The following is a 24,658-nucleotide window of genomic DNA, read 5'->3' on the forward strand; positions in this document are numbered from 1 at the left end:
CATCACCAATACGTCAATGTCAGCAACTTTTAATGATTTCTTTAACTTTTTTTAAGCATCGTCATTAATTAAATTCATGTCTTTAAATTTCTAATGAACTTTCTTATGCTGAATGTAACAGAATAAGAGTCTGAAATGAAGAAATTTATTTAAATTTCTCAATTTTTTTCCTAAAATTTTTCCCATTAAAAAAAAGTTGGATATGACTCAATTGAATAGAGAAGTTGTCTATAATCCTCAATGCTCTCATCGTACATCCATATATACATAATTAAAAAAGCTTATTACACGTTAAAGTGATTGTTGCAGCTATGAAAAGTGAGAGAGAGAATTTAATTTTAATTCCATTATCATCATCATGTTGATTATGTCTACAATGTTCCTTTTTTGTGCAATGTCCATAAAACCTTTTCTTTCATAATGTTATGTAACTCATATTCTATGTACAGGTCCTGTCTTTTTTGTTGTATTCTATCTGGGGATGAAAATTTTCATTTTTACTTCCACACATTGTGTACATCATGTGAAATAGTTTAGAGACTCGTCCCTCATGCCATACCACATAATGTAGAGTACGGACAACATAAACTGCTCATTTTTATGACATCAAAAAATGTGCTTTTTATGATTTTTGAAAGCTCTCATTTTTTTTCATTCTGTTCCTTTTGTGTCGTTTTCGCATAGAAAAGCAAATGTGGGTGGGAGATGACTTTTTGATGTCGACATGTGTGCGATATTGGAGTTAATAAATTTTTAATATGCGACGAAATGATTTTTGGAAACAAAGATTTTTTTTGAGGGAGCATTGAAATATGCCTATGAGATAAATGGATCGACTGAGCACAAATGGTCCAATAAATGCCATTAATACTGGATATTTTTGAGCAAATGTTCGATAAATCTTGTAAAATGAGGGTATATGTAGTGGTGTGGGTGAAGGGATATGGAAAATTTAGACACAAAATTTGATGATTCTGGACATTAAAAGGTTTGAAATAAGCAGTTGTATGATGCGTTGTGGACGATGACGATGATTAACGGAAGTAATGGATTTCGTCATTCATTGCTCTAAATTCAATACTTTTCTAAGTAGCCGGATTGACTCCCGACTGACGCAAATGAAGAAGGCTCCACAACGGACCACGGAGCTTTAAGAGTTTCACCACGAATCTCTTAGGACAGTTTCAAGCAACATAATCGAAAAAGAGTCCAATTAAGGTGCATTAAGGTTTTAGTCATGGATCTTTTAGTACATACCTGATCGTCATAAATGAAGGAGGAATCAAGGATCATTAAGGACTGCGCTATTAATCATTAAGAGCATTTACGAGCGTCATTAATAGAGAAGGCACAACCGAGCTTTAGGCGTTTGTCATGGATCTTTTAAGACAGTAACGAGTGACATAAATGAAAAGAGCTAAACTTCAGAGCTTTAAGGGCTCAACGACGGATCTTTTAGGGGAGTTTCTAGTGACACATGAAGAAAGCTCTGTATCGGAGCTTTAAGGATAAAGACATGGACATAAAGGTATTTGTCACAGAAGAAGTGACAGATTCTATCAAAAAATGATCTGTCAGGTCGTTACCTATCTTTAGCCTGTCAACAGCCTATTCTATCGCAGGTCTCGTTAGTCAAAAGTCTCGACCTGTCGACATGTCATTCTGCCTATCACTGGCAACACACGTGACAAGTCACTCAATTATTACGGATCCTCATTCATTTGCATCACTTGGGTACTGCATTCCATTCCAATTCCAATTCCAATCAATTTCAACCTAATTTTACACGACATCGATCACAAACCCCACACTTAATTCCTTTTTCTAAAGACGAATCATGTCTTAATTAATTTAATACATTTCATGACTGTATCGAAATTGACCTCGGAAATTGTCCATTTCTTGTTGTTTATCAGGATATTAGATTTCTTTCTTTTTTGTGTTGTGAGGTATTTGTTTTGATATTAAAAATTGATTGCCTTCCTATCAAACTCGGATATTAATCGTTTCCCATATCGATTTCAGCTTTCATTACATTATTTATAGTGCTTGTTGATGTAATTAAAAAATCATTTTTGTGTGTGTATAGTCGAATAAGAGAAGTTTTAAAGGAGACGACCCAGAATTGTGAGGCAAGGAAATTTATATTCATGAGAATAGCCTTTTAGTAATGAATTTAAATCAATAGATGGATCTAAAATTTGAATAGAACAAGCAAGTAAGGATAATAAATTATATCCGATCGATGTGAATCATGCAGCCTTAGAATTTGAATAAATATTGAGGGAGGCTATAAATAGCCGCTCTTACCACTTGAACGACTTTGATTGCTGATGATGAGTATGCAAGATGGGGATTTTGCCGGATGATTACCTTCATATTGTATTATGTTTACCTACATATGCTATTGAATGTTTGTAAGATAAGCTTCATTATGTAGCTGAACATGTTGAGGTTAATTAAGTCCAATTATCTTTACATTTACATGGTCTATATCTGTTTAATTTTGATAAACCTTGAGACAAAGTGTCCAATTTATGGACTTTTGATATTTGACTCCAGCAAGCCTCAACATGCCGAATGTGTATGGCCAGTAAACCAAATAGAATTCAATATTATTCAATCTATAAATCATCATCTCAAATCTCACTGCTGTACCAAAATTTCTGGTTAGTTTGAGAATCTCAGTCATAAAAGCCACAAACACATTCCGTCATCAATGATCATAAAATGATTTATAAATTGAATTATTTTCCGCATAGCATAAAAAGTCATTCCGGATTTTTCACAATAAGACGGGAGAGAGAGAATATCGGAAGGAAATGAAATGTCAATAGATTGCATAAACAATAATTTTATTATTATATTTTTTGACAAATTCTCTTCCTCCTTCAGCATATAACATAATATTTTATGCTTAGTTCGCTAGTCGAAGATGCTTTATGCTGTATACTTTTTTGTGTGTGGAATGTTTTTGGCATTAAACATTTCACTTCCAATTTCCTATTCCCAATTTTTTTCTCTTCCTTCTCTTCTTTTGCAAATGACCGATTGTTAAATCAGCACTTTTTTTACTCGTTCTCATCGGAGTTCCTTTCAGCATTCACTTTTATTGAATATATACAGAAAAATGATAATAATATTGTGACTGACTATTACTATTTGCTATGTTGCTATGTGCTACAGTATTCGCATGAGGAAGACTGTGTTGCCCGAGTGACACAAGGTGAGGATGGCTTCCAAACAGCTCCATATAGGCCAAGCAGAGCTGCTTCCATGTGGAGACCAAATGGCGTCCATAAAGCTGCCAAACAGAGTCTGCTTCCATTTGGAGACCAAATGTCGTCCATATAGCTGCCAATCAGATGTGGAGACCAAATGTCGTCCATATAGCTGCCAATCAGATGTGGAGACCAAATGGCGTCCATATAGCTGCCAAACAGAGGCTGCTTCCATGTGGAGGGCAAATGGCGTCCATAGCCGCCAAACAGTGAAGAGGATTTCCAATCTTAAAAGCCAAATGGCTTAGCCTTCATCATTTGTGCAATCCAAATGGTCTTCCTTTTGAATTCAGTGAAGAGGATTTACCAGATCCTTAAAAGCTCCCTTGTGGACCCTTCTTCATTTGTGTCGCTCGGAGCAGCACACACACAAAAAAAGTTTCATTTATAGCTTCTTCTTCATCATCTCTCTCTCTCTCTCTTTTTTACCGGAACAATCGTACAGAAGCGACTTCTCTATCAAAAGCATTTCGAGCAGAAAAAAAGCTTGGCAATAAAATGTTGAAAACTTTGATGACAATTCCATTTTTTCTAATTTATTAAATGAGATTCAATTTGAAAAAAAGAGCGAAACAACGGAGAATCCCTTAACAACCCCACAATAACAGCCATCCATCCATAGTTTTGTGTGACCATTTTCTTATTGAACTCCAATTTCTTATTTTTTTTTCATCGCTTCAACTCAGCGCCCTATCTTTATTTTATTGCCAATAGGAATATGGTAAAGGAATGAGGATGAAAAGTTTTGCTCCATTTAGGTTATTGATTTCTGTTGAATTATATTTCCATTTAGCTTGATTTTTATTGGACGTTAGCGTTCTTATTTCATTTTGTCTGATTTTAAATGGGATTGAAAACAGGCAACAAAGTTATTTGATTAATATAAATGTTGGAATGGGAGTCTTATAATGTCCTTTCAATGGCTTATCATTGAGAGTGGTACTAAAAGGGATACGGTGGATGTGGAATTTATATAAGGCATTTTGCCACATAGTGGAATAGCCACTTATAGCTCAGGGGTAGGACCATGCAAATGGAATTCGTAGGACGTGAGTCCGAATTATATTCAGGATGTGTTTCTGTTGGATTAAGAAGTAGCTGAGATACTTTCTTTTAATCAGTGGAAATTGGAAAGTGGGAACTAGAAAAAGATCCAGTTTAAGGTGTCATTTAAGCTAGTCATGGACCACAAATGCTCTGTAAGTCAAAATAAATAATTTATTAGGTTTAGGTTGCTTTAACACTATTGGAGATATATCCCGGTCGGCACTCGTTGAAATGCTGTCTATAAACCAGCTAACCTAGTTGAAACAGGCTACGATTATTCGACTAACTAGCTAGATCTTGACGATAAGTCAAGTATCAAAATAACAAGACATACGATAACAACATGCGACTAGTCGCAGCTTTTTACCATTCGAGCAAGTGTATATAGTATGTAGGATAGGATGCTTGACAGTCACATGACATTCGCATGGAAGCTTGAGTTCTTTTTAGAGAAAATGGAGTTTTAGTTGCTTTATAGGCCCTAAATCAATCTCATGATTGAATTCTATGAACATTTTTGAATTAAAATGTCAATTGTCTTAATGATGCCAACTGAAATACGCTTCAATCCCACCCATCACCAAATCACTTCCAAACTTATCATTTCATCAATTGATTAGAAGCTTTCTTCTCTATTTCTTTTCCGTTTCTTCTTTACGCTCCAACATTTTTTTTTACTCTATATTATTTTCAATATGGATACATTATACATAGTTGAGGTTCGCACATAGTAAGTAAGCATCAGAGCATAAGCTTTATGGTATGCCAAAAGAAGAGAAAAAAAGGAAGGAGCACAAAAAAAAGTCGAGAGAAAAAAATAATTTCAAAAGATGTTACAGCAGAGATAGATCTCCCTCTGTATGGATGTTCAAGATGCTTTATCAACACGATATGTGGGAACTTTCCGAAAAGAGAAATGGAGATAAAAGATGAAGAATTCAAAGGCGAAAGGGTGAAGAACTGAAAAAGGCTCTCGTTTCTCGTTTAGCAAGATTTTCTCAAGGAACGAGAAGATGAGTTTGTTGTAACTGAAGCGTGTGTCTTTTTTAGTACATTAAATGAGTTTTAAAATTCTTGATTTATATTCTTAACCTTTTCTAAGTCACTGTATGCTGACATGGAGGGGTTTTTGAATAGAATGACTTTATGTTCTGACATTCTTGGTTTGTGTCCCTATGAGGCACAGAGTATGATGTTGAGAGCTTGCTCACCTATAATGTACTTGATGACCATGCTCGTGAGCATTGTTTCCAGCATATTCTCCTTTAGAGAGCTTGTAAATCACATAATCAAGTTCATCATGGAATGCGTCTTAAGCAACCCCATTCATCTCCCAAAAACCTCATTCACAACTTGTAATATTACTGAAATCATGGTGAGATTCCATGATAAATATTGAATCCCATCCATCCATAAAGTATATCCATATAGATATGAACATTTTTATATTAATTTCATTTTATGCCACAAGAGAGAGAAATCGAGAGATGAACAAAACTTCAAAGTATCTGACTGAAAAGAGAGATAAGAGGCAGACTTACCAGAAGTATGAAGGAAAATTCAATAATTTCCGTCGAAAAAAAATCTCAGTAATCTCAAACTCAAATAGAAATCGAAAAGCTTTGACATATTTTTTTTGGTATGAATGTGTCGATGTCCAACTGGAATCTCGATCTTGTTCCTCCCTCTCACGACAAAAAAGAAGCATTAAATTGATCAATTTTTGTGCCATTTTCACATGGCATATAAAGATATCGTACCAGCGTAGAAAATATATTTTATTACGTATGTGAAGTGCAAAATCAACAATATAAATCGTAGTGCTTGAAGCATTGAAATAAATGTCGTCGCTTTTGCCACAATTTATTTATATTATATATGTTTCTGTTTCAGTAGCATTCGACCAAGGATGCTTCAAGCATAAATGATGTGAAAAAGTTCCCCCTCGACACTTATTTAAGGCATTAACATCACAACAGGGACCTCTTTAAGGGTAAATAATAACTAGACAAAATGTAAGCAGGAATAAGAAAAAAACATGAGACAATTGGTGGCACAAACAGTAAATGTAAAGCAATAATGCCATCCTTTTTTGTGACAATGGAAAGTAAAATAGGAGACTGAAGAGACTGCGGATGTTAAAAATAAACGAAAGTGCGGAGCACATGACTTAGAAGGTTAACCTTCTTGGGTTTTAGAGCGCATCAAAGCTGTGGTTCCTGAAAATTCGGTTCCGACGAATTCTCAAGACTGAGGCTAAGACTGAGGCTAGGACTGAGACAAGGACCGAGATGAAGGTCGAAACCGAGACTCAGACTTGAAACGAGATTGAAACTAGAACCAAGAAGAAAACTGGGAATGAGATCGATATCAAAACCGAGACTAGGGTCGAAATCAAGACCAGGATCGGAATCGAGACCAGGATCGGAATCGAGACATTTAATAGTCACTTAATCAAAGCTTGGTATTAGATGCTCAACAAGGGTACTTAATAGAGTTTTATCAAATAGAATGGCACCTAACACAAATAGCATGAACCTGGTAGTCCTCCGAAAATCCGGATTCAGGCTGCCGTTACTCTGACTTGGTACTAGATTTAGTTTAAATTTGGCACCATGCCAGTAGTCACCCATACTCTGATACCGGATTTTGAACCAATTAACCGGTTTGTGTTTATTTTAGGCGACATCTGAGGGAGGTCATGGATCAGAATTGAGCAAAAAGTAACCGACTTGTGCCACTCATCTAGAATACATCCATGACCATGGTCATTTCAAGCAACTCAATTGCATGTCAACATAAATGCATTAGAAAGTATAAATCACTTGATGGAATCTCTTTACAACCTCATCAATCTAATGTCGCACATTCACATCTCAAAGTCATTCACCCAAAATGCCCAGTTAACTTATTGACTTAAGATATTCATGTTAGCAAGACATACCCAAAGAAGAAATTTGTTTTACTGTTAGGCAAAAAAAAACAGACAATTATCCTTTTTGAATGAATATAAATTGCGCGCCGCATATAGAAGCATCTCCTTCATTTCGTACACAATAGGCCATGTTGGTATGACTGAATGAATGAATGAAAACAAGCTAAGAAAAATCCTTTTTGCGCTCAAGTAAAACCGCCCAAAAAATTTATTCCATTTACATCATCCTCTCATTTTCAAAGTCTAATGTTGAATCAGCATCATCTAGTGCCTATGATACAAACAATGAGTGAGTGAGATGGAGATGGAAGAGATATAAAGGAAGAAATAAATATTTTAATGGACGTACAAAATTTTGATGATAATTTACGATCTTCTTCCTTTTAAATCCACTTTCCATTTACTGTATGGTATATACAGCATATATATACACACTTACATATTCATGTATTAAGTCTGAGTTTTTGATATTACTGATAATGGTGATGATGACGGCAATGATGTTTGAATAGGAAATATGAGAAATGCATAGATATAGGGGATGAATGAAGAGTAAAGGAATTAGATGCTTTACATCATCAAAATTGCAATATTCGTATGAAATAACGTGGCTGACTGCATAGCAGACTGGACAGATATATTGCAATGCCATGACAACTCTTCTACAGCCGCTCAATAAAGCCTTCCAAAGGTTAATCAATCATAAAATTTCCAGAATCAGAATCGATGTTTAACTGCATAAATTCTCCAAAAGTACTTAAAGTTCCTCAAAAAAAATTTAAATTTAAAGCTCTCCAAAAAAAGGAGACTCTAAAACTCTTTCTATCCATATTTCCATAGAAAAAAGCTTATCCGAGCATCATCGAACATGAAAATGGTATGCTGGTATGTACATATGATGTATTTAAGGATTTAGAGAATTTGACTCTGAATATTCTACATCTCCGTTATTTACTCATGAAAATGCTTTTAATAGAACAGAAAAAGGAATGTAAAAGGAAGCTTATAGGATGAGAATTGCTGTTAGGGAAATTATAAAATACAGTCATACACAAGTTTCTCAATGTTTCCCATGAGGAATTACAATGACTTTATTGATTTCCTTCTTTATATTTTTTTTTGCGTGAAAATTGAATTCAAAATGGATTTTCCATGTGGCTGTATATCGTGTCAACCATATGACAAAATTGAATGATATTCATGCTTACGAATGGAAGAGACTTAAAAAAATTTATAGACACTTCCATTTGAAGAAAGATGTCTCAACATAAACATAAACATGATGAACGCGCGATAATAAATTTTCCATGATTAAACAGTAAATTTTCTCGTCATGGGCGTTTAATTTCGTTCCTTTTTATGGCTTACGTTACGATTTTTATTTTCTGTATCTACCTTAGGATGGAAATTTTATGAACATGTGGATAGTTTTCTCGTTATTTTTATCTTAAATCATGCTAGTTGAACCAATATATACAACTGCTTGGCAACTGCTGAGTTAAAAGGTTTAGACACTATGAAGTTAATTGAATCTAGGTCTGCAGTTGTGTAGACATGAGAGACTAACTTGACAGAATGTAAACTAAAATTGAGTTAGAGCTAACTAGATGCTAACCTGAACAACAAAAAGTGGTTAATCGATCTGAAATCTGGTCCAGGACGGTGTGAAGGATTCCTGGATTGGATATATTCAAGAGTCCTGAATATCTCGAATTAACAGAAGGTTTCGAAGGAAAGAGCTGACTTCAGACATTCCCTACGCGTGGCAATGGGCTCTCGTGCGTCCCAGCAAAGGAAGTAAGTTAGTAAGTAAGTAAGTAAGGACGGTGTAACGTTGGTTTGGTGCCGGATCTGTTGAAATCCGTCATCATGCCAGACAAACGTCTACCTGGAACCGATTACCGATCCCTAATTGGATATTCCACACAATACTCTAACTTAAAATGAATCAAACCCAAACTTCTATCCCTTGATTCATCTTATTCCAACACTATACCATAGCATCCATAAATGAGTAAAAGGGGGATTTATATCAGGATGTCTGCTTTGATGAGCATAAAATTGAAATACTTTAGCTGTTAATTCTTTTCATGACACTAAAGCATGTCACAACTAATTAAATGACCATAAATTTTAGAAAATGGAAAAAAAGACGAAGAATTTCTTACTTAAATTGGTGAGGAATTTTTATCTTACGAGTTGAAAATTTTAAAGATATAAAGAAATACTTTTAATGGATGGAAATGCTTTAAATGGAAGTAAATGCTATAAATGGGTTGAAATTTCATCAAATGATTTTATGTTTGGAGATTTTTGTTGGAAATGTTTTTGGATTTTAGATTTTGGATTAAAAGAATTCAAATGCATCCTAAACACCACGTATGGTAAATTTGATTTTTCTAGGGTTTGAATCAAGTTCGACCAACAATTGGATGCCTGCATTTCTTGTTTTTTAGATACGCAAGCCCTACAAGAGCTCGACTGTATCTTATAGTTCGTCTAAGACTTCAGGACCTCGTTTTTTGTTTGCAACCTGAAATTTTGACAAATTTTAACCATGAACATGCTAAGATTGACCAAAAATCAGCCGTCCGGCACCTTCACGACTTACCGTCAATATGACAGCACGGTACCATCTTAGTGACTATAAGAGCGGCAAAATAGGGTGAGCAAAATTTTTTACAGTTAAATTTAGAAATCAGCTGTCACGGTTCATCAGGGCAACTTATATCTTAAACTTAATAAGGCAACGTAGCGGTGCCCTAGCAAACGCTTTGTGCTGTTTATACATTTTGCTATTCGGGTGTATTGATATAACCCGAACAGATAATAAACATGCTCATGAGTATGCTCACAATATTGAGAATGACCATGCTCAATTAAATCGATTCATCATCATGAAGCCTAGATCTCCAAAAGCTAGCTTAGCACAAAGTGCGGCAGAGAATCCGTATAAACTAGGCGACAAAGCCAGCAATAGAGTCAGGTGGACAGCATTTTGTTGTAGCCTAAGTTACACATAGGAGCATAGCTATAGCAAGTAAGTAAGTAGCTCATTAGCTCGTTCATTTTGGTGAATATGCTCATTATTTATTAAGGTCATTTAAATTTCTCATAAAATCCCCATTCAACTGTTTAAAGCTCCAAACTCATTTGACCTTCAGAAGAACGACACATCATGAAAATTAATTTTTAATCCACATAAAACAATAATTTTAATTATGATAAAAATGATAATAACTTTTTCAGATTAAAGCGTATAAAAAAAATAATAATTTTTAAGCATAGATGAATATTATTTATTTTATATCCAAAATTAATCTCATAAACAATAATGCTTTCAGCCATAATTAATAATTTTTCAAAATAATTTCACCTCATTATAAATCAAAAAAATCTCATTAAAATAGTAATTTTCATCATTATAAATCACATAATAAAAAGCAGTTCATTTCAGTTCAACTGCGAAATGTGAGAAATCCTACCTTTGTGACAAATTATCGACATGCACAAAAAAATTACCCAAAAAAAGTATTTCAATCAATTTTTATTTAAATTCTCAATAAATGAATAAATATGCATATTTTTATATCAACTTTTTTAATTAAAATTCTACCAAACTTTTTTTATACAGCTATCATCTATGCTCGTGTGTGTTATTATGACCGGAAAATCGAGCACTCAGTTCCGTCAAATTTGCATTTCAATTTTTATTTTATTCCTTTTTGTTCCTCATCAGATTGGAAAATTTGTTATTTTGTTCATTTCATTAATTTTTGTGTATTTTGTGACATACTCAGGAACAACAATCTAGTATTAAATGTCAAAAAGTGAAATCAATTGGAAAATTTTTGCGCAAAATCGCAAAAATTCTCATCTGAAAATTTATGCAAATTAGAATTGAGAAGGCAAAAGAAATAAAAGCACATTGAACTGACTGATTGTGAGGTTGTAATGCTCTATATTCAGTTGGGAGGGATGTGTGTTGAGCTTTCAGTCTTTTGTTATATGTGAATATGATAAACTGAAAGATTTACATAAATCTCCTATTGCAGATGAGAATGGAGATGAAAACGCGTGGTTGCTGCTGTATGAGGAAGTGGAAAATTTTCAGAAATACATTTTTGATCTTGATTTTTGAGTCTGTATGCTCAGTTTGAATGGCTGACTCGATATTATTGATTCATGACCTTCAATAATATCTTGAATAGCACTTGCAGTTCATTGGCATCCGACAGGCTCTACTCTGACTTGATGCCAAATTCAACTTCAATCCTGCACCATACAACAGTCACACCATCCTATGGACATGTCACACAAGTAAAATATCCAAAAATTTGATTATAAAATGCCTTTAGCTATGACCAGTAACTAGGCAATAACTGACACAGACACACCTATGTCTCGACCCAATAAAAATTATCTACAGCCGAATGTTACCTTGCCGAAAGCAGCTACTGTACAAGATGTAATTTAAACACATAATAACAATCCCCAATCAAGCAATAAAAAAATTAAATTTCTCAGAAATGGTGAGGAAATTACACTGAAATTCATGCTTAAAGCACTTCGGCAAGGACTCTTTGTTTATGTGGAGGATGGAAACAAATAGGGGAATTGTTAGTTTCATCGTGAACAAATGAGCCATTTCGTAGAATAACTGGGATGGTTGGTGTCTGTGTTAAGTGGAATCTGGGGGTATCGAGACATAAATAGGCGAATTTGGCAGTGGGAGAATAAGACCTGGATGGCTGGGTGGTTAGGTAACTGACCGGGTATCTGTACTCACTCTTATATGAGGATGTGGGTTCGATATTCATCAGAGATCAATTTGTCCATAATTATGTTAAAGTATGTAGTCACTATGACAAGGATTCGTACAGGGTCATTACAATACAGGATAATTAGCAGATTAAAGTGCATGATTCATGAGTTCTGATGTCAATTCTTGTAAGATTATTTGGATTAAACCCCAAATATACAGCCCAAATTGATTAGTCGATCGAAAATCCAACCACCGTCTAGTGTGACCCAAACTTGTCAAGACTACCAGAATTCGGTTAAAATTCATCACCATGCTAGTGTCACGTTATCTGGTTCCGGATTTTGAATCAATCAACCGACTTGTGCTATTCGAAATCGTTCCTTTTCTCAAAAGTGAATTGTATCTTGATCAAACCTCAAATTTGACAGAACAACTGGTCATGTTGTTTAAATTGTCAGCAGTTGTCAGCATACTTTCGACACCATCTCAAAAGACGCCTTTCTGCCACTGACTCAAAACATTCCACAAACGTGAAAAATTTCATTCGCGCGCGTATTTCTTCTTTAATATTTGATGTGAAATGTAAACATACTGCACACATTACTCTTTGAATATTGTAAAGAAGCAGAAAAAAGATTAAATATTAATAATATGGCGAAAATAATGTAAGATCGCTCCATTTCCTGCCGCTTCTTTTTTTTAAAAAAAAAAGCAAAAATCTTGTGTATATACAGCACACATATCAGGAATACACAAAAGAAATTCTTTACAGTAAATATTGCGGAAGATGATGGAAACTTACTGCTTATTCAGCATAGCTGTAAACATTATTTTTTTAAAGAAAGCAAAAATTTTTTCTCTCCCGTTGCCACCCATGGCAGCTTTATTATCTCGACTGTTTGTTTGTTGATGCTTCTGCTCACGTTGAAGGTCAAATCAATAAGTCATTTTTCATTTCTAGGACTTTCCATTTCCAAGTTTAAATGGGGGATGGAAAAAAAAGTTGAAATGTAATGTATTATTACAACCTGTTGCCGGCTGACAGTACTTTCTTTTTTTGGAATAGCATGATGACGAAATGGTAAAAGCTTTAGACATTTATCTTCTGGGTTGGAAATAAAAATGTAAAAGAAAATGAAGAATAAGGCTTAAAAATGGAAATTATAAGAAGTATGAAAATGCGAATGAAAAATTACATTGAAACAAAAGAAGAAGAATGTGAATAAGATGCAAACGAAGGACTTTGAGAAGAAAATTGAATATTCAGCACAAAAAAATAAGAGAGATGTAAAAAGAAGATATTGAGTCTTTCATATGGTGTCTAATATTTGGAAAGGCAATTCGGTAGGTGCGGGATAAATGTGTGACATTGAATGAAATTAAATTTTTTTGTCATTTTATACTTCGATGAGGATTTTATGTTCTCGAGAGAATAGGACATTGTCAAGCCGGCTTGTTGCTGTGTGGACAAAATGGCGTGAATTTCCGAAGATTATAAAACGGTCAATTGATCACAAATCCGTCCATAGGTTAGCATTACTCTGTCTTGGTGCTAAAATCGGTTAATTATTCTAAATTTGGCTTAAATTTGCCATCATGCTTGAGTCACAAGAGCTTGATACTGTAGCATAGTTAGTCCAACACCCTCATCCTTACAGTACCCTAATTTATATCGATTAACTGTTTGGAGCTCTTCATGATTCACAATGAAGACTATTTATTGCCAATTTTGAGTGTAAACATGAACTTTGCAGCATATTGTCGCTTAAAATTACCAATTATCATACAAGTAGAATTCAGTTAGTAGCAAATGGTGATAAAAACCAAAAAGTAGCTTTCTATGTTACGTAACAAGTGATTCCAAACTGAACAATGTGCTCGCTAGGGAAACACTACGTTACCGCATCATGAACAAGAAGCAAAACTGCCCTGATGGCACTATGACTGCTGATTTCGGCCCATTGTTACTGTATAAAAGTGGTTTGCTTTATTGTGCCGCTCGAGGAACAATCCCATGATTCAGAGGCGTATCCAGGGAGAGAGATTGTTGGTCTAACATTCCCTCAATTTGAGACACACAAGCCAAGCTAATGCGAATCACACTAACCGAGTTGACGTTTCTAGAATAGCGAAAAAGGACCCAAATTTAACCCGACTGTCCCCAATATGGAATCTTGGTCATTACCAAAGATTGAGAGGTACTCTAACTTTTGCGCCACTTTTGCTTTTTTGCTGCTTATGCATGACTACACTCCAGCCATGACATTTGAAAAAAGTTCAATCAAAGTAAGAGCAAATGGAAAATTGGAATGGAAATAAATGGAAAATTTGAAAAAAGTTCTTTATCTTAATCTCCTATTTTAATTCATGAAACAATTTGACATCTGAATAAAAATTGAGACGCGGTCGCCTACGTTCTATTCTGAAAAGTTTCGTCTTATATATTGCGTCTTATAAAAGATTGAGCTGATCCAAATATAAGATTTAAAAGGAAACAAAAAAAAATTGAAAACATTTCCTTGAAATTAAGATGAAGCTTAAGAAGAAAGTTGTCCTTGACTTTTTCGGACAGAAAAATTTTTCTTCTTAAACAGCAGCCATGGAGATTTCATCTAATCTTCCTATTTCAAATCTCAAAGTAGAGAGAAAGCTTTATCATTTGAAAAACACGGATATAACTTTAAAGTCTTTCAAATTTCCTATTAAAATTTACATTTTAAAAACAAGCAAAAGAGGGTGTGGGGAACGTTCGGGGAATACGTGAGGGTTAGAGGAGGAAGAGTGTGATTTTGTGGATGACAAAGAAGCATGAGGGTAGTTAAAGGACTCTTTGAGACAGGCTGATGATTGAAACAGTGAAACATTTGGTATTGGTTTTTGACAAAAGGCATTCAGGAGCATCCAAGGGCATCCATGGGTTATAGAGCCAGTTGCAAATGCCAACTGAGAGAAGCAATGGATCACAGCGGCCAAATAACTCTTGAAAAGAGGCTGTTGATAGAAACAGTGAAGCATTTGGTATTGGTAATTGGCAAAGGCATCAAACATGGGCATCCATGGGTGATGAGGCAATTAAAGACGCGATCTTAGAGATGCCATGGATCACAATGGCCATCAGAGACTGTTGATCCATTTGGTATTGGTAATTACAAAAGGCATTCACATCTATGGATGAAAGAGTAAGTATAGACACCAACTAAGCCTAGGATCACAATGATCTATACAGCCACCAAAGTAACTAAGTAACCAAACTAGGGCAGTTTGTTACGGAATACCGACCGTTCCCTAGCAAGAAACAAAATATTTTCATAATTAAAATAAGAAGTCGATGATGAAAAAAAAAGTCTCTTAAGTCGGAAGAGAGCAAACAGAACAGTTCACAAGAGAGGTAAGACTACACAAAAAAAAATTAAAAAACTTTTTTCTTTTTTTTTCATAAACAAGATTTTAATTATTAACATTTTAATCCTCTGTGAGAAAGAATAAAATCGCATCATTCGGTAGTTATTTTTCATGACGTGAAAAGAAAGGGACAGAATGGAATTCAGGCAAAGTTAATGCCACTGCTCGGAGGAATGGGAAGAAAACAAGAGAAAAAGAAATAATTACATTTTTTTTGTGTTCATTTTGTGGGCAAAAAAGTAATAAGCAGACCCCAAACAGTCTGGATAAATAATTAGAGGAAACTTTTGTTGCTGCCATCATTTTTCTCTTCTCGAACTTTTCATTTTGTGCTTGTCTTTAATTTTATCGCCTCTTTTTTTAGGCTGTTTTAGTGAGTATTAGCCGACTTTTAAAGATTTTTTTGTGTCTATTTGATTTTTTGGAGAATTTTTTGGCAGTGCTGGGAGAGGATTTAGGAGAAACTTATCAATTTTCTTATTGTTTGAAATAATCAGGAAGTCTGTCAGGCTGTCATGTAATCTCTGAACAATATTTATGTCAGAATAAGGCTTTCAAAGGCTTTTAGCTTAACAGACATTGAGCATACTCACCTAAATGAGCGGACTTATGAGTTTAATCAACCAATATAGTTGAGTATGCTCAATTTTGTGAGCATATTCATGAGCATGCTTCTTGTCTATTCGGGTTACTAGTTATTCTGTGTCAATATGGACATTTGTGTTGTTTTGAATGTTAAAACCTGCCGAAACTCAAATTCAGAGCTCCAAGGAGACTCAAGTTTTATACGGAGTCATATCGTCTCGAGTCGACTTTTCCATGCAAAAACTTAGCCGACGTTGAGATCCGATCAGACTAGAAGCAATTAAAAAACCATAAAATTGAGCTTCTAGATGTTCAGATCTAGATAATAAAAAGATGGGCAAGAGCATTTCGTGGCTGATGACAGTTCAATGATGAGATTTAAACCACAGTCCTCAGACCAAAACCCACAGTGTAAAGTGACCAATAACCAGAGACAACTAATCAACGTTTAAATTTACTACCCAAATTTAACAAATTTCATCAATTTTTGAATCCTGTAACCATGTCACCATATCAACTCCACAATCCATCACTTTAAAAATCTACAACATTTACATTTAGTCATCCAATTTGTCAACCTTTTCCTAAATCTTTTCAATCTATTCAATAAATAAATCCCTTCAATTTTCCACAAAAAATGCGCTGCCTCAACAAATTTTCCATCGCCTTTGACAAAATATTCATCAGTTCCTACAAGAATAAAGTTCCTTCGAAAAGAGCACAAGAGTAACTGAAATGAGGTATAAAACTTTTATTCTTCTTCTTTTCCTTCCTTTTTATCCATTTTGTGTACACAGAAGAAAGCATGAAAATATTTCCATGTAATGCCTAGTACCACAAAAGGCAGTCAACAAAAATGAGATGAAAAATATTCTCCTCATTGACATACGCACAAATAGAATACATCTACACAGACAATGTAGACGACATGCCCCTCTGAGTCAAATAAAAGTCAGATTGAAATTTCTTCTTTATTTCTTGCAATTCGTGACTTTTTGTTGAAGGCAAAAGTCTTACGGGGAGCCGGAGAGTGGAAGGGACACAGAGGTGATTATTTAGCAATATTTCATTGCTTGATATGAGCACACAGGATGTGTATGATTAATTCAAAGGAGAAAGGACAATCACAGTATGATGATAGTCGGTATGATAAATATTTAAAAGGATATTTTTAAAGATGAAGATGATCAGGACAGACATTAAAAGAGTGAAAAAAGGATTAAGTAACGGGTTTATCTTGGGGAAAAGTCATTTTGGTCAAATAAGCAGGAACAGACACGGCTTAGATATGGCTGAAAATCCGGCTCAAGCCAATGCAACTTTGATTCGGACCACCATTCTATGAAAAGCGGTCTCAGCACAGATTCGATTAAAGGCAGCCTCAGACTAGAGTCAAATTGATCAGTGGTCAGATTTCGGTTAATTCGAAGTCGTGCGCTTTCCGAGGAAGTAGATTCATATGCTGTAACATTAAACCACTCTCCTATGTCCAAAGTAGACCGGTTTTTAATTGACTTGTTATCCCAGGAAAAAGGCAGTCATTAAGAAACTAAAAGCTAAAAACAAGCTCGGTTGAAATATCATTCAAGAATCCGGTATCAAACCGGTATCAACCGGTATTAATTTTCCGGAATGGGGCTAGAAACCGAGTCCGATACAAAGCCAAACTCACATCGGTTTAGGACCTCATTTTTGATCGATTATCCGATTTAGCTATTCGGAAAGAAGTTCAGAGCCCATTAGTACTCCGAGTGGATGTCATATTAATACTATCCTCTACTTAGTGTCGCTGGGGTTGCATGTCTAGCTCTAACAGCGTCTAATAGTATTTAAATGACATTAATCGTCCCTAGAATACTGTATGCCCAATTCTAATGACAACAAGTCTTATCATGACGACATTTGTCGTTTCCAGAGACAGACATTCAACAAATCAAATAAAAATCTGTCTTAAAGGACTTGAATTAGCAGACACAGTCCTTAAAAATGATGAATTTTACACACAATTTTCACTTTGTTAATCATCAGCTCTGATCTCCTTAAATTGATGAGTATTGAATAATAAAAATACCAACAGCAAAAAGCACGCTTTCCAAAAATCCTCAAATACAGTTCCTTTATCCTTAACTCACCCAATTTCTCTATATTCTATCTAAAGTTTCAACATTTTAATGAATTTTAAGGCACATAGTCTTCTGAATTAAATATTAGAAAATAAAATATTTTTTTGACCTTTCCTTTCTGTTCCTTTACTTTCCCCATTTTCACCAATCCTCTAATTCAATTCCATACCCAATTAAATTCTTCTTATTCTGCCTCTCTCCTACTGTATATAAAGAGAGAGAAATAAAATCCTTGCTCAAAGCTATGAGAACCCCAGAATATCTTTATCTACAGCCTCAAAGGAACGAAGGACGTCAGAATACAAAGCTACTGCTTAATAGAGGATTACTGTAAACTGTTTGTGAAAATAATTCAGCACACTTTGAGGATGTATAATTAAAGAAAGGAATTTTTCAAGGGCTAATTAAATAGGCTTTTTCCTTTTTTATATCCACAGCTATAATTTAAAGCTGAATATTTCATAGTCTGGTAAAAGATGTTTTGTTGATGAAAATATCTCGAGGTCTTGAAAAATTCTTTAAAGTTATTATGTCCATATAAATTATTTAAATTGAAAATCGCTCAAGGTTATGAAAATTTTAAGTGGTTTTCCGCAATGTTCCGGAATAAGAAGGTATTATGAAGAAGGAATGAATTTATTTATTTGAGTTTAGAGACGAGGCTGTTCATAAATGAGGGAATTAGGAATTCTAGAATGACTGCTAGAGTCATAGAATGACTTTTACAGTACTAGAATGACTGTTTGAGTGCTAGAACGACTGCTAGAGTATTAGCATGACTGTTAGAGTACTAGAATGACAGCTAGAGTACTAGAATGACTGCTAGAGTGCTAGAATGACTTCTAAAGTACTAGAATGACTGCTAGAGTGCTAACATGGCTTCCAGAGTACTAGAATGACTGCTAGAGTACCAGAATGACTGCTAGAGTATTAGAATGACTAGAGCTGACTGCTAGCTATAATGTACTAGAACTAGAATGACTTCTAGAGTACTATAATGACTGCTTGAGTGCTAGTATGACTGTTAGAGTACTAGAATGACTGCTAGAGTGCTAGAATGACTGCTAGAGTGCTATGATGACTGCTAGAGTGCTAGCATGACTGCTAGAGTGCTAGCATGACTGCTAGAGTACCAAAATGACTGTTAGAGTACCAGAATGACTGCTAGAGTGCTAGCATGACTGCTAGAGAGCTATGATGACTGCTAGAGTGCTATGATGACTGCAGTGCTCAACATTTAATCCCCTCAACACTCAAAAAACACCAAGTGCCTCTGACCTCATTTACAAAACGAGAATCTTCAAATTAAATCTTTAATTTAGATTTTATGCTGCAAAATCAGTAGTAAAGTAATAAAATGTAAGTTTGAGTCTTGAAACGTTACAAACATGACCAAGAATCTGTAAAATTCAATTTTCTATTGCAAAAAAAGTATCTTGAAAACGTTTTGACCATTAACTTAATAGAAATGTTTCCATCTGTTTCCGCAAAATTTCCTTCTTATCTACCGTTATTAATGTATTAAATTGTAGCATCAAATTGTACCCAAAAGATGTCCTGGGTATATAAGCCCATCCATAAACTTTAAAATCAAATCTACATCCAAGTCTAAATTCACTAACCTCCTTTAAATCTTCAGCAAAAATCCCTTCAAAATTTTCAAGTAGCAATAACACATCCTCAAGTACGTCAAGTACCATATCAAAATTCACTATACAGGAAGTAATTCGATCAAAATTCTCTTAAAAAATTTTCAATTTTCTACATCAGAAAACCTCTTCAACGATCTTATTATTTATCATAAATTTCTCATCGTGATTGAAACACAATGTTGAGTTGTAGACGTAAAGCAATACAAGAGTAGCAAGTTGCCATAAATATTTTTTTTTCTTCCTCTCTCTCGCTGCTTTCTACTTGAAAGTTTAATTCTTCAGATTTGGAGCAAAAAGTCTCGAGGGTGAAATTCTCTTTTTATTTTCTTCTATCTCCTATCAGACAGCATTTGGTCAGATTATGTACGTTTTTTTTTGTGAGAGGAAAGCTATATAATGCTTCGTCGATTTCTATATTATATGAAATTGCAAACGTCGATTGGATTAAATATTATTTTGTGCTTTTCATTTCAATTTTTTGGTAGAAATTTAATTTTCATCTTATTCAGCTTGACTTATCAGTGATCATCCTTAGGGATGCTGATTTTGCAATGTTCAATATCGGGTAACTGGATGGAATATTATTGGAAATTGTACAGAGAATGTGATGTAATCAAAACTTAAAATAAATTTATGAAGTGGATTTTTTATTTTTCATTGAAAATTTCTTCTTTTTTAAGGAATTATTAGGAAGGTCAGGTATGATTGTCAATTGAAAAAGCAATCAATAGTTAATATTTGATTTGAAATGCCTTTGGGGTAGAAGTTATTGAGGATGCTTGGGGGATACAATTAAATTTTTATTCGATGTCAAGTGCTTTATTGTTAAGATTAGACGGACGAATGACATCTCAAAATAGAACAAGTCGGCTTATCGATCCAAAATCCGGCATCAAACCCGACGTGATTCTGGCATATCATAGTAAATCAAACTTCAGTTCAAACTATTTACAACTTGGAATCGGATTTTTGGTCGAATAACTGATTTGTGCTATTCGAGATCATATGAAACTGTCGTCAACAAGTCGTCAGAGATAGAATTGAAGCAGGTATTGAATTCGAGATATTGAAACTGTCAAACGATCCTTAACAGGCAAAGAAGAGCAGAATAAGCTAAAAGCAACGCTGACGAGCATGCTTATTAAGTATATTTAAGCTATTGAGAGCTCAATTAATAGCAATCTCTTTCCCTATTTAGGGATAGAGTTGAAGCAACATGTTTGAAACAGCATCTATTTAATGGCATATGTGTAATGTACTCGTACTCTATACCAAAAATTCGAAAATTTCCCCAATGATCTCACACTTAGAACTTTGTCAAAATTGACAAAAGTTGGCGCAATTTATTGATGGCAGTCAGATGACGAGCATATAACATCGAAGTGAAGGGTTCGGAAATTAACAGCAGGCCTGTATTTCCAGGATTTAATCGCGTAGACTAGCAGTGCTCGGAAGTGTTTGGCAGTACTTTATTGTTCGTTTGAGGCACCAGACATGCATTCTTTTTCTGCAGTCCTGCAGTTTTGGACGAATCTTAGAAAATTGTCATTTAAACGTCATATTTCATTCATTTGACTCCCATGAATCATTTGAGCCAATCGAATAATAATTGAATCACCTTAAATAAACTATATAACATAATATGAGTCATACTAAGTTTCTGAAATATTAGTGCATGAGTTCATTTGAAACTCAATTATTTTTTTCATCATAAATATACCCTTGCATATACATAAATTAAATACAAATAAAAAATCATGTACTCACTGTTCTTTTGAAAATTTTCCGTGTCATCGCATCCAGTTTTGGGTATATTAAATATACCAATTAATGCAAACACCAATAAAATTTCTTTGTGGCTAAATAACGTTCTTTTATGACTTTTACACTTGTGATGTTGATGTTGTAAGTCCAATTTTTGAAATTCTAAATTTACATAATCCATTGTGATTATTATTATTATTTTGTTAGTTGCTACAATAGAAGACGTGAAACGTTACAAATACAAAGTGTTCCGCTCTTTTTTTGGGGGGTGCTTCCCTATCCGAAAATTAAATCTAGATTATTACACATGAATATATTTCCAGGGCTACACTTATATAAAAAAAAATGTGACTTTATCAATTTTCTTGTTAAACTTCATGTAATCAACATCATCATTACAATAACCATCAACTCTTATCATCTACAGCAAAAATGTATACAATGTTCAACGGACGTCTCACGCTGATTATCAAAAAAAAACTCTAATTTCACTTTTACAGCACATTCTACACTTTTTTTTATTCAAATGGAAAAGTTTTTCTGTATTTTTTTTTATATTTTCTTTGTGCACATTTTGAAGCAGCAACAGCAGTGCGAGTTGAAAAAACGCAATTTACACTTCTGTAATCACATCCAGCAGCTGTTTATTGTTCATCAAAGTTACTTTTTTTGTGTTTGTTTGTATTTTTGTCGTCTCGTGCATTAAGAGACGGAAAGAAATGGCAAAAAAAAGAGACAAAGTATTATTTAATGACTCTTGTCATCGCATGTCTCTCCCTGTGCAGCTACACGAATTTTTTTTGTTTAATTTCTTATGTAAATTGCCACTTATTTGTGCTGCACACTCAATAAACAATCTGTCATGTCCTCAAAGCCTCAAATTGATATGTTTTATCACTTAATTTCTGGTTTTTACTATCCAAATACACAAACACACACACTGACACTGGTACCAGGAAGGTAGGCTTAATTAATACACTGTTTTCACTCTCGACTTGCTTTTTACTTCCGGCTGCTATTTAAGCTTTTAGCCTTTTTCGTTTCAATTCACTGACTTTACAGGCATTCGAGAATTTACTTTGTTTTTTGGTTAGTCAACATACTCACATCCGTTTGCTTTTGTCTCATACAGGAGGTTGGGGGAGTTTGACTTTGATTTCTTAAAAAGCTCTTACTATACTCCGTCGTACAAATGAAGGAGGGGTTAAAAGCTTTCAATTAATTTACCGCTTCGTAAATTGTCTCATTTCTTTTAGTTCTTTTCATCCACCTTCCCTTGCTTGACTTTCTATAGACACAAACTTTTCTATTTAGGAAATCACTTAAGAATTTTTTTTTGTGCTGCTTCTTTTGTCTATTTTTTTACCGACTATCGCCTTTCAATCCATTTGTCCCTATTCTATGGCATATATAGTATATCTACAATGTAAGTAAATGTACACATCCAATGCAGAGTTTGAGAATTTATTTGACTCGCTTTCTATCCTCCTTTATGTGTATAAACTGTAATGAGAGAATAAGAAAATCCATTTAGAAAATCAAAACAATCTTCTTTTTACTTCTGCCCTCGATACTCAATTTCATTTCATTTCTGCACATCATTGCGTACTGCTTTTTCTCATAGTTAAGTGTAGGGAGGAAGTGAAGAAAGTAATCAATGAAAATAATGAACTTTTTTGTTGATGAACGCAGCTTTTTTGATCACTGATGCGGTTGATTGATGAGCCATTGATACACCTTAATGCTTTCAATTTCAATTAGACTCTCTTTTTTTTAATAAAATGTAAGTGGAAATCAGATGACAGCTATATATTAGAGAAGAAGGCTGTGGCTCCCAGGTGATGACATGACTTCAACTTTTTTACGAGTTTTATTACTCAGTTTGACGTCAGAATTTCACATCATGTGATGATTATTAATTGAACAAAAGTTGCGCAAATGTGAAATAGGCGTACATTCAGCACGCATTGTTAATTAATTGCTACTCTTAAATTCAATTAAAAATTTATTTTATTAAAAACTTAGAAGGGCGGCTCATAAGTGACGTCTGATGTGAATTTTGAACCTTTACTTTCATGTATTGTGTCAAAATTTTTGATATTTCGAGGACAAAGTCAAGTCGATTGATTCATGACAATTCCAAGTAGATTTTTGACATTTTTAAAGGATAGACAAGTGGAAGGTAGTCTGTTTTGTGCTGCAGTAAGCACTTCCAGAAAGCACAAAATGATCAAAAAAGTAGCTCCAGAACAACATTATTCTAAACAGGTCCTAATCTAGATTCAATGAAATCCGGCATAAGATCAGGATGAAGTCAGACTCAAGCCAACAAGAAGCATGGGAAGTGGCCTAAGAAGAATGCAAATAAGGCATTCAAGTTGGCTATCACTGGGATAGGGTCTCTACTCGTATAAAGATAAAGATATTGAAAATGTATGAAAGTGTGTAGATTGTGCTCAGTGGAATTTACTATTAAGAGACTTGTGGAAGCTCAGTTATGTAGAGTCTGCAATTCTGACTTATCAAATCATGAGAAATGACCAAAGAAGCAACGGCTGGAAGATACTGATCTTGGCATTTGAAATTGACAATAAGAACCAGCGATTGAGTCAGATTCGTGTGTCATCTGAGGGATGTCATGGATCACAACTGATATGTAAGGTCAGAAGAGTTTTCACTTAGAAGCAGAGCTCGAAGTCGACATGAATTTTGTATTAAGTCAAGTGGAGTCGAATCGACTTTTTCATACAAAATTCGAGTCGAATTCGAGCTCTGCTTGGAACATGGCCTTAATTTCAACTCAGGGTCAGATATTATCGAAAGAATCTCTGTAAGAATCATGATTTCTGCGACAGTGCTTAACCCTTCCATTCATTAAAAGTATTAGACATTATCTTCAAATAACTCCCAATAAATCAGCTGTAATGACTTCAAGATGAATGCCAAAAAACTCAAAAGATCATTCACTGCTGCTCTAATTTATGTGTATGACTCATGATTTTAATTCTAAAATACACACTCAATGATCATTAACTTTGTGGTTCATCAACTTTTTCATTCCAATTTCATTTAAAAAAGGCTGCAAAAAATTTAATTCAATATTT

General features: G+C 34.4%; 1 protein-coding gene across 1 annotated transcript in view; it reads right to left on the reverse strand.

The window, feature by feature from the left end:
- The window catches only part of side (motor axon guidance molcule sidestep), a 166,656-nt gene extending 143,864 nt beyond the window's left edge, over positions 1–22,792 (reverse strand). Inside the window, exon 1 of the mRNA XM_070641686.1 lies at positions 21,558–22,792. Within this exon, the coding sequence (XP_070497787.1) occupies positions 21,558–21,735 (178 nt within the window). The 5' untranslated portion in view covers positions 21,736–22,792. The remainder of the gene's footprint in view (positions 1–21,557) is intronic.
- Positions 22,793–24,658: the final 1,866 nt, after the last annotated feature.

The sequence above is a fragment of the Chironomus tepperi genome, unplaced genomic scaffold (genome assembly GCF_022539635.2).
Source record: "Chironomus tepperi strain 1889 unplaced genomic scaffold, CSIRO-AGI_Ctep_v1 contig_250, whole genome shotgun sequence".
Taxonomy (NCBI): domain Eukaryota; kingdom Metazoa; phylum Arthropoda; class Insecta; order Diptera; family Chironomidae; genus Chironomus; species Chironomus tepperi.